At 33.4% G+C, this 19,543-nt stretch overlaps 1 protein-coding gene and 1 long non-coding RNA gene across 3 annotated transcripts in view; both read right to left on the bottom strand.

Annotated features, from left to right (window-relative positions):
* Window positions 1-1,421: 1,421 nt before the first annotated feature.
* Window positions 1,422-6,289, bottom strand: LOC132725977 (uncharacterized). The gene is made up of 2 exons (XR_009625134.1): window positions 2,308-6,289; window positions 1,422-2,090 (listed from the first exon to the last, which is right to left on the bottom strand). It is a non-coding gene; the product is annotated as an uncharacterized LOC132725977 (long non-coding RNA).
* Window positions 6,290-11,791: 5,502 nt separating this feature from the next.
* Window positions 11,792-19,543, bottom strand: part of LOC132725985 (phosphatidylserine synthase 1-like) — a 33,457-nt gene continuing 25,705 nt past the window's right edge. For both annotated transcript variants that reach the window (XM_060711224.1, XM_060711216.1), the window contains one exon: window positions 11,792-12,771. In XM_060711224.1, coding sequence (XP_060567207.1) covers window positions 12,577-12,771 — 195 coding nt within the window. In that variant the 3' untranslated portion in view covers window positions 11,792-12,576. The remainder of the gene's footprint in view (window positions 12,772-19,543) is intronic.

The following is a 19,543-nucleotide window of genomic DNA, read 5'->3' on the forward strand; positions in this document are numbered from 1 at the left end:
AAAATAATGCAGGGTAGGTTATCATTCTTGTGTGCTGCATCCCTAATCAGTAAAATCTATCCACCTATGAAGTTTCAAGTTGATACCTCAAATATTTTTTGAGAAAAAAATTGAATTGAAAAATTAAGTATGAAAAATAACAAAGGGCAATTACTCAAAAATCATAAAAGGTAGAGTTATCATTCTTGTGCACTGCACATCTCCTGAGTGAGATCTATGCGCCTATGATATTTCATTTTGATATCTCAAAGGCTTTTTGAGTTATGCTCTGGACAAAAATTAATTTTGAAAAATAACAAAGGGCAATAACTCAAAAATAATGCAGGGTGGAGTTATCATTCTTGTGCAATGCACTCCTCCTCAATGAGTTCCATCCACCTATGAAGTTTCAAGTTTATACCTCAAATACTTTTTTAGATAAGCTCTGGACAAAATAGCATGAAAAAGAACAAAGGGCAATAACTCAAAAATTGTATAGGAAGAGTTATCATTCTTGCACACAACATTCCTCCTCAATAAGATCTATCCAACTATGACATTTCATGTTGATATCTCAAAAACTTTTTGAGTTTTGCTCCACTCAGGTGAAAAATTAAGTATGAAAAATAACAAAGGGCAATAACTCAAAAATTATGACAGGTAGAGTTATCATTCTTGTGCACTGCACACCTCCTGAGTGAGATATATGCACCTATGAAGTTTCATGTTGATATCTCATAGGCTTTTGGAGTTATGCTCTGGACAAAAATCAATTTTGAAAAATAACAAAGGGCAATAACACAAAAATTATGCAGGGTAGAGTTATCATTCTTGTGCACTGCACTCCTCCTCAATGAGGTCTATCCACCTATGAAGTTTCAAGTTGATAACTCAAATACTTTTAGAGATATGCTCCGGACAAAAATGTCGGACAGAAGGAAGGACGGAAGGTCGGACGGACGGAGACTATTTCTATATCCCCCGCCGCCTTTTTGGCGGGGGATAATAATCAGTTCAAACAGATGTTTCTGTCATTAGCTTTTTCAAAAATTTCATTGTTTCATCATTCCAGTGTTTCAATTCAATCATGGTGTCACAATTCGATCACAGTATAACAATTCAATCACAGCATCAGAATTCAATCACAGTGCCACCAGTCAATTGCAGCATCACAATTCAACTGCAGCATCACAAGTCAACCGCAGTGTCACAATTCAATCACTTTTTATAAATGTGTCAAATCATTCAAGTTGGTTATCAAGATCGAAATGTGTAGTTAGTCTGCAATTATTTATAAAAACCTGGCCAAACTGCACGGGTGTGCTGCCAGCCCTGACTCTATACTTGAGACAAAGTCTTATCTCTATAGGTTCAAGCAGTGCAATAGAAAATTTCTCAAACTAGAGGACAATGGTCAAGAAAAAAACAACAAAATATAAAAAAACTTTTCTCACTTTATAAATCATCATTATACAATATTACAATCACAATTACACCTTTTTTGAACTAATAAACAATATTTGTGACATAATGACATACTAGTAATTAATAAATTGAAATTGGTAAAAATGTAATATTTTATTGTAATAAAGCATACTTTCAATCACTACCACTACATAGCTTTATTCAAAACAAATAAATTTTTCAGTATTTTCAATGAAATATGACATACATTAATTAGTTGAAAGTGGTAAAACATTAATGTTTAATTGCAATAAAGCATATTTCTATCACCATTACTACCATGAGATTCTACTTTATCCATTTATGTTATTACTAGTATAATACTGTGATACTAATATCACAAGTTCATAACTTTGGCATCAATCAATTTTTTTCATTTGAGTTAATGTAATTTCTTCCAGTGGAACTCAATACTGGCAAAAGTCATACAAATTACCAAGTTTCCTTTGGTTTCATTCCTACCTTTCTATAGATACTACATTAATGCTGAGGCAATGTTAACTTATCAATACTTACCTTTCACCAAGAAATCCAAATATTTAACCACTACCTTTGCATTAAGATAATGTAAAACTTTCATCACTAGGTCTACACTGAGATAAGTGTAGACCTTTCACAACTAGGTCTACAATGAGATTACAGTAAACCTTTCACCACTGGGTCTACACTGAGATAAAGTAAACCTTTCACCACTAGGTTTACACTGAGATAACAGTAAACCTTTCACCACTAGGTCTACACTGAGATAACAGTAAACCTTTCACCAGGTCTACACTGAGATAACAGTAAACCTTTCACCACTAGGTCTACACTGAGATAAAATAAACATTTCACCACACACTTTACACTGAGATAACAGTAAACCTTTCACCACTAGGTCTACACTAAGATAACAGTAAACCTTTCACCACTAGGTCTACACTGAGATAAGTGTAAACCTTTCATCACACACTTTACACTGAGATACAGTAATCCTTTCACCACTAGGTCTACACTGAGATAAAGTAAACCATTCACCACATACTTTACACTGAGATAACTGTAAATCCTTTCCCCACTAGGTCTACACTGAGATAACAGTAAACCTTTCACCACTAGGTCTACACTGAGATAAGTGTAAACCTTTCACCACTAGGTCTACACTGAGATAAAGTAAACCTTTCACCACTAGGTCTACACTGAGATAAGTGTAAACCTTTCACCACTAGCTTTACACTAAGATAACTGTAAACCTTTCACCACTAGGTCGACACTGAGATAAGTGTAAACCTTTCACCACTAGGTCTACACTGAGATAAGTGTAAACCTTTCACCACTAGGTCTACACTGAGATAACTGTAAACCTTCCACCACTAGGTCTACACTCAGATAAAGTAAACCTTTCACCACACACACTTTACATTGAGGTAAATGTTCACCTTTCACCACTAGGTCTACAGAGGTAGATGTAAACCTTTCACCACTAGGTCTACACTGAGATAACTGTAAACCTTTCACCACTAGGTCTACACTGAGATAACTGTAAACCTTTCACCACTAGGTCTACACTGAGATAACTGTAAACCTTTCACAATGCTCTATATTAAGATAATATAAGTTGACAATGAAATAATCTAACATTACCTTTATATCACAATAAAATGAATCTTTCAGCAATATTTACTTGTGTACAGGGAAAGAAAACATTCAACAAATATTATCATGTTAAGATATTCTAGATCTTTCAACACTAAATCTATATTGAAATATTGTCATCAAGATCAAATCTTATTACATTTACTCTTCCTACACTAAATATCTTAAATGGACTTGTCCATCTTTCAATGTGGACAAAACCATTCATCATTTTTAGGGAATTTCACAAAATACATACTGACAGAATAGCAAACAGTGCAGAAAATGATCAGACTACATAAATGAGCCGACTGAACATGGTCTGCACTGGTGGCAAGGATTAATTCAGACAATGCCAGCAGACTAAGGGGTTAATGGATTATATATGAGGCGTGTAACGACAAAACAAACATAGTGGGTTTGCGACCAGCATGTATCCAGACCAGCCTGCGCATCTGCGCAGTCTGATCTGGATTCCTGCTGTTGGCAATCAGTTTCTATGCTTGTTACAGGGTTTGTAGGCAAACAGCATGGATCCTGATCAGACTGCACAGACAGACCCATTATGTTGGTTTTGTCATGGTGTGGCTTATATATATATATTGCTATAACGCAATCAAAATCATAATATGTATCCAAATCATGATGTTTCTTTCAACAAATAATCTATAGAAAAAAATATTAATAATTAATGAAAATGATGAAAATGCCCTTAAAACGTGTAAAATCGACATAAAAAAGACCACCAGCAAAAAAAAATGTACAAATGAACTCAACAATATTAAGATATAAATACATTGCATCAGGGTCTTTTAAATAGATTCTATTTGATTACATTTTTATCAAAAAATCAACAGCTTTTCATTTTTATACATGATGCCTTAAATAAATGTGAGTGAAAACCAGTGATAACTATTAAGAACTATACATAAATATTAATATTTTCTTCATATATCCCAAAATATTTACCTAAATAATCTCTTTACTTTGCTTATTTTCATATTGTTTTCAATAATTATTTTTAGAATGACTCTAAAAACGACTGCCACTTCTGTCAAGGGAGGTAAATAGTTACATGTTTTGTGAAAAAATTACGCCTTCTCTTGAACATTTTATATTTAAAATTTTGTCTTATACAGTGCATACTTTACATAATTTTTATCTCCCTTTATAAATCAAACATTGCAAAAAGATAAATTAACATGCAACATATTACTTTCCTTTACAAACAAATGAATTGTGTGAGTGAGATATATGACTTTAAATATATTACCTCCCTTTATAAAACATACAATTTGTCTGAATGAAATATATTACCTCACGAAATATTACCTTCCTTTATGAAACAAACAGTATGTTCCAATGAATTATATTACTTTAGGATATATTACCTCCCTTTATAAAACAAACGATTTGTTTGAATGAGATATATATCGCCTTACAATAAATTACCTCCCTTTATAAGAGATGATCTGTTCCAATTTGATATATTACCTTAGGATATATTACATCCACTTATAAAACAAACAATTTGTTTGAATAAGATAAAATATTATTGCCTTATGATAAATTACCTCCCTTTACAAAATAAACAATTTATTCGAATGACATATATTACCTTTGGCTATACTACCTCCCCTTATGAAACAAACAACTTGTTTGAATGAGACATATAAGTTTACGATATATATAACCTCCCCATATAAAACAAACGATTTGTTAAAATGAATTATATTATCTTACAATATATTACCACTCTTTATGAAACAGACAGTATGTTTAAATGGGATAAAGACTTGTGCTACATAAACTCCCTTTATAAAACAGTTAATTTGTCCTTTATACCAATATAAGTCAAGTAAACAACATCGGTCCTTTAGGAAATTGAGCTATTTCAAACCCACATAGCATATGTAAGAAATGTACCATGTTACACAATTATTCAGAAACAAATACTTTCAAAGATTATAAAAAAATACAATAATACTTTATACTGAAAATACGAATAAAGTTTTGACTGTAATAAAAAGCATGTATGAACAATTCTTTCAAGCTAACAACTACAGATTAGATATAAATAAAATAATACTTTATATTGAAAATACCATTAAAATTTGGACTTTAGAAAAAAAACATGTTTTAACAATTCTTTAGAGCTAACAACTACAGATTGACAACATTGTACCATACATAAGTTCATCCATCCAATAATATAAAATTATATAACTTACATTGAAACTAAAACTGTGACTGTTTTAGCGCAAAAACTTAAGCATGCAATTTAATCAAATTTCATATTGGCACATCATACAAACTTGAAACTAAGTACGAAAAAATTACACAGAGCATTGCAGTTCTTGAGATTTATCTGTCTGAATTGTTATCTCCAATACTTCTTGAGTTATGCTTCAGAAAAAAAAATGTGTCAAAATATGTGCTCCATATGTGCACATATGCTCCATATGTGCATTTATGATTGCTATGCTCCATATGTGTCAAAATTCAAAGAACAAAAAGTGGTTTAAAGTCGGCAAACATTGCTGTAATCTTTTTAATAGTGTTTACATGCAAGTTTTTATTGTGTCTTTGATCTCTAGACTAGTGGACTGCATCTTATAAAAGAGAACACTACCCCAATCTTAAGAATGTATTAAAATAACTTCAGATATGTGTCTTTACTACTTTTGGTTGTATGCTACAATAAATAAAGAATTTCCATCATATACAAGAAAGGAATTATCCCCAACAAAACTGCACACAATCTGCTGTGACCTTGACCTTTGACCAAAGGGTCTTGATCTGCTGTGACCATGACCTTTGACCAAAGGGCCTGGATCTACCATGACCTTGCCCTTTGACCAAAGGATGTGGATCTGCTGAGACCTTGCCCTTTAACCAAAGGGTCTGGATCTGCTGTGACCATGACATTTGACCTAAGGGCCTGGGTGTTATACTTGTTTCATCATCCAATCATGATGGCCGAGTGAACAAATTATTAATGAAATCCATACACAGACCAAAGCTCCATTTAAGAAAATATAAGAAATATATGAGAAAGTTAAATCCCTTGCTGTGATCTTGACCTTTGATATAGTGACATAAGTCTTGGATAAAAGACATCATCTTTAATTGGAACCATATTAATGATGACATACCAAAATAAATGCCAAAATTATGAACTGGTCACTGGTCATATACTTTTCCCAACACACACATGCATGCACACCCAAGGACAAGGTTGTTTGTTTTCATTTATGACACCTTCCACAGTATTTATCATATAGGTGGGGTAGTTCTAACATTGTCTGGAGAGTTACAAGTATAAAACTCCCTCGCTAAAATACAAGCATTTCGGATTTAACCGCGCCAGAGAGTAATGATAAAGTCGTCTAACCTCGACACGAGTACGGACATTATGTACCCATACCATAAATGTGGAAAGTTACAAGTAAATACTCTAATGTTGAAGTTGAGTCCAAGAAAAATAATACATGGCCAAGCTGATAAACGTTGTTGTTGAGTAATGTAGAAGCCTTATCTATGATGGATAAATTACTTTTAAGTATACATATATACAACTTAAACAAATCATTACTGTCAAATAGGCCAAAAGCTGGTAGCTGGTCATATTGCTAAGCTGAAGAAAAACAATTACAGATTTGTAACTTTTCATCTAGGTTGAAGAAAGATAAATATATATTTGTAACTTTTTGATTAGCAAGGTCATCACCATTAGCAACTTCATCATTAACTAGGTCAAGGTTAAATCCCCCTACAGTTTAATTACACATATGGTAACAAGTCCTTTAACTCAAACCGAGTCAAAAACAATGCTGCCATTAACTCTTGAGGTACACTTACAGTAGCAAACATTAACTTTAAAGACAAACCTACATGTTGCTTTTGTAAAGACACATATTGCAAAAACATTTACATATATTTGTAAGAACATGTCCCAGAGTAAAAATATCTACAGGAATGTTTTTCCAGACATAATCACTGAAAACTTATATGCTTATAAATCATGTAAACAGTAAAGTTTCATGACGTAATCATGTTTACTTTAAGAAAAATAGTGCACAGCACAGAGGGTCCTATACCAATATAGTGACCAGTCAGTCAGCTCACAAACATTGCCATGATCTGTTCAATGTCTGGAGTCAACTTGAAAATCACTATATAATGCTAAGAAGTCTACCATGTCCTATTTCATATATAATGCCACACTTTTCTAGAAAATAATGGTAAAAGTTCAACGAGGAAAAAAATCATAATTGTTCAAAAAAAATTTGGAGCACTAAACCTGTATAATGCATGTTTCGTACATGTACACCACTAAATTTTAGCAGTCTGATAAAAACATTTTTTGCCTGCTCAGGAAGCAGTGGGAGGTCACTGTACTGTTTTGTCAGACTGCTGACATTTAATGGCATTGCTGACACTTAAAAAGATAAAGAAGGAACCAATTTATGAAAGATACAATATAAATGCTTGACTTAATTCAAATATTAAGAAGCACATAAAATCACATGTATTAAAGACACATTATGCCTCCGAAACCATTTAGTTTTGGCTTCTTTATAAATGGCAAACATGTGTTTTAAAATGTGAAAATAATGCTTTTTTACAGCATGCTAAATGCTTTTCACCTGAAGATAGTAGCGATGAATGTGAAATAAATTGTTATAAAGAAGCAAAATGTATTCAAAGTAGTATTTTGACTTCCATACAAAATAACTACAAGTATAACTGTACTAATTGCCAAAAAAGCAACAGAGCTAAAGATGGTTTAAGTAACTGACCAAATAGTAACTTTTTTGATATTATAGCAGGACATCGAAAATAAGAAGTATTTGAGTAATTAAAGCATTTCTGAGGCATAATGGGCCTTTAAAATTAATTCAAAAAGATGCATGCATATAAAGTTATATCTAAAATATATACACCTCAATAAATTTCTAATTGGCCGCCACCTTTTCTTATCATATCTTAAGAATAACATCAGGAGAAAAATATAAATAACCAAATATATGTTTAATATTGTTTATTCATTACCATTTACTTAAAGGAACAAACGTAACACAGAGTTTTAACAAGGTCACCCAAAAACTGCAAAATGTGTTATCACGCAAAGTTCAATTATTTTTCAATACCCTGTATCTCCACCCAGTGCAGAAATTACATAAAAGGACCATGTTCTCTCATTAATGTTATTGTGTCTTTGTGGATACTGTTGTGGAACAGGCCCAAACATCTGATGAAAAACGAGCCTAAGACCCTGCAACTTTTACAGCAAAACGTAACATGTAAAGCTGCCCCTTATGAGTAATTAGGCTTAACAGCCTTCTGTATTGCTCATTCTAGTTATGTTAAATGTTTTCAATAAATGACATTAAATGAAAAACACATTTGTACCAAAACAACAAATACCATGCTATGCATGAGATATACATGTAAACTGGCTATTTTGAGTATATTCATATGTGTTGTTTTGCATGAGTAACTTTGTTTTATTTTGTTTGACGGCGCACCAACACAATTTAGGTCATATGGCGCCAAAACAGGAAATATGATTTCGGGTGTTACAAACTTATAGCAACACCAGGTGTCAAAACCACCTCACCTGGAGCTAAGAGATGAATTATAAACAACAGTAATTCGAACCCATTAAGTCACCTCTTACAACCACCCTGGAATAAACAGTGGGGACAATTCTGATGTTTCCAACCTAAAAGGCAGCCTCTGAGCCACCAGGGGAGGGTGTTACTTGGTCCTTTCTGTGAAACAATAAGATGGAGAGTTCAATACTAAAATAACCATAGTTCAGATTTATTTACTTAGTAAATACATAGTGGCCAATTAGAAATTCCTTGTTGTGCACTTTGTTTATATTGTCATCCAGATCAAAAAGATTAGACTCAATAATTTACAGAATGTTAAGTTTCTGAAAGACTCCCTGATCTCAACTACTTCGAAAAGAAGACAACCAATACTGTTTTGAAACCTTTTTATATGCTTCTTAAAAGAGAGTCCCTGTTCTTTAAAATGATACATATGTTCAATTTCTGAAGTCAAGTTTAGCTATATATATATTATAAAAGTGACACAAGAATACATGAAAGTGACCAAAAAAAATTAAAAAAACACTTTGACACAAGTAGAAAATAAAAATGTAAAAAAAAATAATCCTAAAATCTTTCACCTATCAGTTTAGAAGTGAAATATAACATGTCTAATTCAAAAATACTGCCCCTCTTCTTTTATCACTCAAATGTTACAGATAGTTCAAAACATTTATAGAAATTCCCGAGAGTCATGTAGATGAATCAAATTGAACCAATAAGTAACCATTTTTTAAGTATATTTTGGAAAAAGATAGTACCAGTATATCCCCTTATAGGTAATTATTTGGGTATTTCATGAACAAAACAGATTTACCTCCCTTCAAGGTATATGAAATAATATAGTAAAATGCCTTTTTAAATCATAACACCCTAATTTTATGCATGAAATGCCCTCTATGAATGATCATTCTTTACAATATCACACTTTACAGACTAGTTTTTGTACTAAATTTGCAATTTTTGGACAGGTTAAAAAGTAAAGTCACCAAAAGTCACATCCATTGAAATGATACAAGATGATGATTCTTGCTTACATGCAGTTATTGATACACAGTGGACAATTCTCAATTTTATCTTGGAATGATCAAAGTCGCCTCAAGACACCTGCAAAATGTTAAAGGTGACCAACCACATTATATAATGAAACAGTTATTTTACCCACATTTAATAAAAATGACTATTTGGAATTTTCACATAAAAAACAATGTACCATAAAATTCCAATTAAACACCCTGGATGCTAAACATTGTCCATTGAAGGAAGGGGTGGACATTTATTAAAACACAAGTTTTTCCTAGATCCAAAAATCACTGTTAATATGTTGTGTTAAACAAGTTCTCTTAATAACATAAAAAAAGTTTTCAAAGTTTGTAAGTTTATCTGATACACTTTTTTGTTTACTACATGTACTATAAAAACTATAAAATACCACAGATTCAAAAGGTTTCGAATAAAATTACTTATTTACTCTTTGAGTTCAGCACTTACAAGTAGATTTTTTCCTTATCAAAAAACCAGGGGGTGGGGGGATTGATAAGAGAGGGGCATTTAATAGGAATTTTACTGTATATGAAAAACCTGAGAAGAAAAAAAAGAGTGAATTGAGAACATACTGTAAGAAAATTAAACAACAGAAAAACTAAACAACTGAGAAAAACACAATCCAAATTGACATATCTAATGATCTATATCTAAAACACAATAAATATAATGGAGAACTTGTATATATAAATATATAAACAATCAGGTTAGAACACAAAATTTGAATACATAGAAAAGTACTTAAAATACAATATCAACACTTTTTGGAACACCATTCAAAAAACAGCATTTTATATAAAAGACAAACCAAAAGGCTTGGTCCATTTTATAGAAACTACAAAACAAAAGACAATGAAGAAAAACCTTTAGAAAAACAGAGCACTCAGATATTAAGTAAATCAACTGAAAACATGTCATTTCATGAAATCCTTTTAAGTATGCAAAATAAAAAATATCTAAATTATTTCTCCTGTTTTTTAAAATGAAACATGATTTAAATGATTAATTTTTCATTAAAAAAATGCATGCAAACAGTAAAAAATGTCTTAAATCTTTGCCTTGTTTATTTTTCAGTTTGTTTGGGATTTTTTTAACCATGATTTTAACACATAATTTGTTCATATCTCATCAGGCGATCCACCTAACAAGCTTATTCTGGATAACTAACCAGTAATTACTGATTTCTCTGCAAGTGACCCACTACTAATTCTACATGATTTCTGAATTACCATTGACTGTGAGACTCAATGTCCTAAACAATAAAAAAAATAATTTCTATTGTCGTACAGAAGTTTTACATCACCCAATGCTCAGACCAGCCAGCTTCAAATATACTAATCCGACTTTTACAGTTACAGCCTCGAAAGTAAGCACAACAGGTTGACTTATCTTTGTGACCAGTAGTGCATTGTTAAGCTTTAACAGTAAGTTTGTTTGAACCTATGGTATAGCTGGTAAAAACCCACATTTACCGAGTTCAGGATAACATCAGATTGACTTGCTTTGATATGAAAATTGTAAAGATCATAATAAGTTTAAACTTTATAATGTATTTCAGTATCAAAAATTATAAATAAAAAATACAAAAATTTAAGTAACAAATAATTTAGAGCATTGTAAAAATGACCTACTTCTATACTGATGGCAAAGACTTTTAATCATTGGTGCTTACCATTTTAACAGTTTTTATTCAAATTTGTTTTTCCTTAAAGTTCACCTGCATTAAAAAAATCATTATAACATGTATAGTGAAATCTTCAATTTCCAGTCAGAGTTCGTACATCCAATGCCAAAATTCAAGCACTCAAATTCTAAGCACCTTTTAAGCATGTTTTCCCATTTTTAAAGCACAATTTGTTGCTCATACATCATTTGTTACCAATGATAAGGGAACTTGAATACACATTTTCCGGCCACCAATTTACAGTTTCTATAGAACAAAAGGGCATTATAAACTACAGTATATTTGTACCCAAACTAATTTGAATTAACTGCACTTTGTCCCCTAGTTGTTACAATGAGCAACAGTTCATTGATTTTGATACTAAATCAGATCTTTTTTTTGGGGGGGGGGGGGGGCTCTTTTGTTTACTGTTGAATTTACTGATTAATTTAACTTACGCTATGTCATTCAACCATTTTCAAGCACATTTGCAGCAAATTTAAGCACTTTTAAAGGCAGTAATCAAATTCAAGGACTTTTCAGCACTTTTTTAAGCACTTTTTATGAAAATGACTGAAATTTAAGCACTTTTAAAGACTGTACGAACCCTACCAGTGATAAAACAACTCACAAGAATCAATAAAATATAAAATCCACACATCATAATGTCTAGAATATCTACATATAAATATACATGTGTTCTTATAAATTGTAAAATTTTGTTGTCTATAAAGTTGTTAAGACAATCCATAACAATGCTATTTTCTAATATTAGGCATTTTCAAATCAGACACAAACTTAAGTTGGAATAAAGTAGACCAACTGTGCAAAAGTTCATAACAAATGAAATATCTTCAAAGTTGCACTTTTAAATTACCAGTACACATCAGTCCTCACATTCAAGCACATGAATGATCAATTATTTCATTCAGTTCAAAAACTGACCAATCAAAAGCTAGTCATAGAATGGTTCCAAATGTTATTCTCATATCAGCAATGAAAAATAAGATTTTCAAGTTTTGATAAAGAAAACCAGTCTGACAAAGAACAACTCTACCATTGGTCAATTTCAAAATAATTAGCCAATCAGAAGAAGCCTTATTTCTAACATTGAGATTTCAACATCATTCACTGAGATACTTTAAAAACAGATCAGTTGGCAAATATCCTCCGTTAGATTTGCTTTGTGTGTTATATATGTCCATTGACTGTACTTTTCTCACGTTTACGGAGATTATACTTTGGAGATCCCTTCAGGGAGCTAAACTGGTTCCCTGTATTTATTTTTGGAGAGGCTTTGAGCTGGGTACCATTTTTCACTTGCCGAACTGGTGTGGAGGGTTCTGAAGACTCGTATTCACATTTGTCACTGGCATCGTCAAATATCTGAAGAGGTAAAAATAATTCAACTGAAAAAAATCTTAATCTTAAACATTCTTCAATAGCCATTATTGCATTAAAGTTTAGCATTATGTATGGTTAAAGTTTTATTAGTACGTATTTACAAAATTAAGTTGGTCAGGCCACACGACCAATTTAATTTTGTAAATGCATACTAATAAATTTTAACCGGCTTAGTGTTTTAAATTATTTTTACAGACATTCAATTTACTAGAATGATTAACAGTTTGCAGATTTACCAAAGTATTGTGTTACGATTCATTTGAAATACTGTAATCCTATTGGACAAAAAAATAATTTCAAACACTTATTCTATATAAACTTTATATAATAAACCTTCTCAATAAGTAAATGCGTTACATTTATACCTACAAGATGCCCAATATATGAATGCATTATATAAAAAGATTTAAACTGTTTGTTTAGAGGGGCCTTCAACTTTCCTAAAGGTTTAATTTGTTTGTTTTTTACATAAATTGTTTCATAAAATTGTCAAATTAAAGATTTAAGTTACCGGTATTTTCAGAAAGTTATAACATCGCAACCTTTAAAATTGGAAGTGCAACCAAAAATTCACACCATTCATATTGACAAGTTGATAAGTACTGGTGTGTATGTTGTCACTTTGGCAATAACAAGTACAGGTGTGTAGTAACATTGAAACTTTGGCAGTAACAAATACTTGTGTGTAACATTGGCACTTTGGCAGTAATAAGTACTGGTGTGTAACATTGGCACTTTGGAAGTAGCAAGTACTAGTGTGTTACATTGGCACTTTGGCTTTTGTTTGTTTGTTTTGGGTTTTACGTCACATCAACACAGTATAGGTCATATCGCGACGTTCCAGCTTTACTGGTGGAGGAAGACCTCAGGTGCCCTTCCGTGCATTATTTCAGGCACGAACGGGCACCTCAGTAGAACCACCGACGTTCCGTAAGCTAGCTGGATAGCTTCCTCTCATGAAAGAATCAAAAGTCCCTGTCGGGATTCTAACCCACAGCGGTGAGGGGCAAGTGGTTTGAAGTCAACGACCTTAACCACTTGGCCACAGACGCCCCATCTTTGGCAGTAACAAGTACAGGTGTGTAACATTGGCACCTTGGCAGTAACAAATACTGGTGTGTAACATTGGCACTTTGGCAGTATTAAGTACGGGTGTGTAACATTGGCACTTTGGCAGTATTAAGTACAGGTGTGTATCATTGGCACTTTGGCAGTATTAAGTACGGGTGTGTAACATTGGCACTTTGGCAGTAACAAGTACAGGTGTGTAACATTGGCACTTTGGCAGTAACAAGTACTGGTGTGTAACATTGGCACTTTGGCAGTAACAAGTATTGGTGTGTAACATTGGAACTTTGGCAGTAACAAATACTGGTGTGTAACATTGGCACTTTGGCAGTAGCAAGTACTTGTGTGTAACATTGGAACTTTTGCAGTAGCAAGTACTGGTGTGTAACATTGGCAATTTGGCAGAAACAAGTACTGATAAATAACATCTGCAATTTGGCAGTAACAAGCACTAGTGTGTAACATTGGCACTTTGGCAGTAACAAATACTTGTGTGTAACATTAACACCTTGGCAGTAACAAGTACTGGTGTGTAAGTTGGCACTTTGGCAGTAACAAGTACTGATGTGTAACATTGGCACTTTGGCTGTAACAAGTACTGATGTGTAACATTGGCACTTTGGCAGTAACAAGTACTGGTGTAACATTGGCACCTTGGCAGTAACAAGTACTGGTGTGTAACATTGGCACTTTGGCAGTAGCAAGTTCTGGTGTGTTACATTGGAACTTTGGCAGTAGCAAGTACTTGGTGTGTAACATTGGCAATTTGGCAGAAACAAGTACTGGTGTGTAAGTTGGCACTTTTGCAGTAACAAGTACTGATGTGTAACATCGGCAATTTGGCAGTAACAAGTACTGATGTGTAACATTGGCAATTTGGCAGTAACAAGTTCTGGTGTAACATTGGCAATTTGGCAGCAAAAAGTACTATTGTGTACGTTGGCACTTTGGCAGTAACAAGTACTTATGTGTAACATTGGCAATTTGGCAGTAACAAGTACTGGTGTGTAACATTGGCACTTTAGCAGTAACAAGTACAGGTGTGTAACATTGGCACTTTGGCAGTAACAAGTACTGGTGTGTAACATTGGCACTTTGGCAGTAACAAGTACTGGTGTGTAACATTGGCACTTTGGCAATAACAAGTACTGGTGTGCAACATTGGCACTTTGGCAGTAACAAGTATTGGTGTGTAAAATTGGCACTTTGGCAGTAACAAGTACATGTGTGTAACATTGGCACTTTGGAAGTAATAGTACTGGTGTGTAACATTGGCACTTTGGCAGTAATAAGTACTGGTGTGTAACATTGGCACTTTGGCAGTAACAAGTACTGGTGTGTAACATTGGCACTTTGGCAGTAATAAGTACCTTACTAGTGTAACATTGGCACTTAGGCAGTATTAAGTACTGGTGAGTAACATTGGCACTTTGGCAGTAATAAGTACTGGTGTGTAAGTTGGCACTTTGGCAGTAACAAGTTCTGGTGTATAACATTGGCACTTTGGCAGTAACAAGAACTGGTGTGTAGCATTGGCACTTTGGCAGTAACAAATACAGGTGTGTAACATTGGCATTTTGGCAGTAACAAGTACTGGTGTGTCACATTGGCACTTACAAGTACTGATGTGTAACATTAGCACTTTGGCAGTAACAAGTACTGGTGTGTAACATTTGCACTTTGGCAGTAACAAGTACTGGTTTGTAACATTGGCACTTTGGCAGTAACAAGTACTAGTGTAACATTAGCACTTTGGCAGTAACAAGTACTGGTGTGTAACATTGGCACTTTGGCAGTAACAAGTACTGGTTTGTAACATTGGCACTTTGGCAGTAACAAGTACTAGTGTAACATGGGCACTTTGGCAGTAATAAGTACTGGTGTGTAACATTGGCACTTTGGCAGTAATAAGTACTGGTGTGTAAAATGGGCACTTTGGAAGTAACAAAGACTGGTGTTTCACTAGTTTGTTTGATTTGGTATTATCTGGTTTTATGATACATCAGCACAGTTTAGGTCATTTTGCTCCAAAACAGGAAAAACTATTTTGGCTAAACTCAAATGTTAAACAAGAGCTGTCGGTAGGACAACAACGCTCGACTATTCTTAGTGCTTGAAAGTAAAAAAAATGCTTGATACAGTTACCTCCTCCTGTTTACAGGTTGGGGTCATGATGGTGAACAAGTGTGCAAAGTTTCAAAGCCATATGTCAATGGACTTTGAAAATATTTGAACTATTACAAAAAACTTTAACGTAAATTCTAAGTCGAAAAAGGGGCATAATTCTGACAAAATGCTTGATAGAGTTACCTCCTCTTGTCTACAGGTTGGGGTCATGATGGTGAACAAGTGTGCAAAGTTTCAAAGCCATATGTCAATGGACATTGAAAATATTTGAACTATTACAAAAACTTTAACGTAAATTTTAAGTCGAAAAAGGGGCATAATTCTGTCAAAATGCTTGATAGAGTGACCTCCTCCTGTCTACAGGTTGGGGTCATGATGGTGAACAAGTGTGCAAGTTTCAAAGCCATATGTCTATGGACTTTGAAAATATTTTGAACTATTACAAAAACTTTAACATAAGTGGTTACGCCGACGTGGACGGCCGACGCTCGGGTGACTGCAATAGCTCTACTTATTCTTATCGAATAGTCGAGCTAAAAATTAAAGCAACACCAGAGGTCAAAACCACCTCACTTGCTTGAGCTAAGAGACACATAGACTCCCAATAATTTGAAGCAATTTAGTCCCTTTTTACAATCACGTAGGGACAATCTGTGGCTGTAACTCTGATGCTTCGACCCAAAAAGGCAAGTCCTCAACAACAACTTTGGTAATAAGTACTGGTGTGTAACTTAACCCATTGCTTCATGAGCATTTTGTGAAAAATGGCTGTTTTCATTGAAAAGTCTCCCGTTACAAGTTCAAATTGCTATAATACTATAAAAACTGCTTCAACACTAATCAAACTTGGCACAAATGTTGACTGGACCATTGCCCTTGCAACAGCATTCTCAGGCTTAAATTTTCTGTTACCATGGCAACGAGGGGACATCTCAAAATTGCCAAAAATCACTATTTTGCGTTGATTTTTTCCATCAAAATTGATTTCAAAGTGCTGCAACTTCTCAATGGATTGAGATAGAGTCAAATGCTTTTCAGCGTTGGTTACACGTTACCTTATGATCAATCTGGGGTCATTTACAGCCTCTCACAAGTCCAAAATTTTCTTGGCGATGAGGGGGACTCCGCCCCCCTTCAAACTCCCCAAACAGAAGGGGGCACATCCCCCTTCTGGCAACCCCCTGATGTATCTTTTGGTTGGGGGGCCGCGCCGAAAAAGAGGTCACTTTTTTTAACAAAATTTCTCAAACAAAAACAAGTGTTTGGGGCCTTAATACGGCATTTTTTCATCATTTGAGACAACAAAAAGGGGGGGGGGGTGAAAAAGGCGTTAAAAGGCGTGTATATGAAGTAATGGGTTAAGCCGTAACAAGTACAGTTGTTGAAGTTTTGGAGCAACAAATATTGGTGTTAATAATTAACAATTGTGATCACTGATCTGTGCATGGTGCTGAGGTATGACAACAAAATTATGTTTCTAATCATAAAACTAATTTTGGTTAGTACCAACAAATGTGAGCAGAATACTTCAGAGTAAAGAAGAAATTTTAAAATAATCAAAATGTGAGTTTCAACATAAGAATTTAAATGTACATTTTCTATCAGTTTTTAATAAAGATTTGTACATCAAACCTTTCTTGGATTCTTTATAACATTTCAACAGAATTTCCTGTTCCTTTTGTAAGCAAAAAAAAAACAAAAAACAATCACTAGATATTTTACAGCTCAAGACTTTAATAAATAAAATCATCATTTGATTTAGTAGATACCGATTTCACATCAAGGCTGGTAAGGTCACAAGGCAACTTTCCTACTTGACTGGTGCATTAAAACCTATGGTATGCCTCAGTGGATTGTTTCATGTACAGGGAAGTACCCGAGTTCATGTACAGGAGAGTACTCTAGTTCATGTTCAGGGAGTATTCAAGTTACTGGTGCAGGAAAACCTATGGTATGCCTCAGTGGATTGTTTCATGTACAGGGAAGTACCTGAGTTCATGTACAGGGAAGTACTCAAGTTCATTATTAGAAGAAACAAGTTAATGTCAAACGGTGAGTACTTGATTCATGAAGGGAGTACTCTATTATGTTCAGGGATATTAATTAATGTAAGGAAAATATTAAAATTATGTAAGCATGTCCCAGTTATGTAAGGAGGGGATTATTGCATGTAAAAAGATAAAAAAAAGGATAGTGCTCAAATTTGTACTGGAGATATTGAGAAAACTAATTTCTTAAAATAGATTTAAGTTCTTCCCTTTTAAAAAAAATCAAAATTGAATTGCCATATAACAGCTTTAAGTAAAAATAACCAGTGGTTTAGGGTTATATATTTCATCAACAACAAAAAAAAATATTGAACATTTTTCAAAACTTTTTGGGGGTATTTATATAAAATGTTGTAGTATAAAGATTACAATGAATTCAAGAAGAAAGCAGTTTGTTACACAACTAGTCTACAAGCAGAGAAGAAATAGCATAACACAAATACTATTATTTTACGGCGGTTTGCATCAATGAGATAACAAATATGTGAAGAAGGCCAAAAAGTATTATACTTAATTTAACCTTCAACTTCCTGAACAATGAAAAAATATTAAACCTTGACTTGGTTTTTTGTTTTTTTTGTTTTTTCATGCCAATTTTAAAGGGAGACACAGGCAAAATTTTCATTTCTTAGTTTTGAAATTTTCATTCATTATTCTGTAAATGTCCTCAAAATGAATACACTAAACAGTCAAAGGAACAAAACTTTTCTCCATATAAAGAATAAAAATGGTGTTTTCCTAACTTGACCCGCGTGGGTCAGGTTAGAGGGCTAAATTTTCACAATAGTTGTCACTCTGTACTCTGGAAATGTTAAAAAAACATGTCAAATCAATTAGACTTGTTTCAATCATACAATATCCACAATATTTGTTATTGTAACTTCCAGGGTTTGTTCAAATCGCATGACTTGTTTTTAAACTATTCGGTGATTCTGTTCGCGTCAAAATTTCGTTCAACATATATAGATATATTTAAACTTCAAACCCAAAATATATAGAATTTATAGAGAAATTCATGTTGGGACTTTAAGAAATGACATTTTAGGGTGATTTGAGTACAGAAAACCATTTTTATATTTTTGCCATTATTTTGCCTGAGAATCCCTTTAAGACATTTTTAACTATTTGAACAATTAAAAAATATCAAACTTCCACTTGTTTTCTTTGTTTGTTTTCTTATGCCAATTTTAAGACAGAACAATTAAAAAATAATTTAAACTTTGATTTCCAATTGTTTTCTTTGTTTGTTTTCTTATACCAATTTTTAGACATTTTATTAGTCATATAATTTCTCTGACAGGAACCTTCTACTAATCCTATGATTTCTTATTCTAGGCCAATGACCATATGACTCTCTGTCCGAGATCAGTCATAAATAAGTTATATTGTATCATGTGTACTGTCAAATAGAAATTACGCCTTCCGCAAGAATCAAACCAGTGACCCCTGGATCACTGGTTGCTCGATTAAGGAGTTTCGATAATCAAGTATTAAAAGTGAGAAGCTGATAG

Source organism: Ruditapes philippinarum, unplaced genomic scaffold (assembly GCF_026571515.1).
Source record: "Ruditapes philippinarum isolate M1 unplaced genomic scaffold, ASM2657151v2 ctg2432_1_1_1_1, whole genome shotgun sequence".
Classification (NCBI taxonomy): domain Eukaryota; kingdom Metazoa; phylum Mollusca; class Bivalvia; order Venerida; family Veneridae; genus Ruditapes; species Ruditapes philippinarum.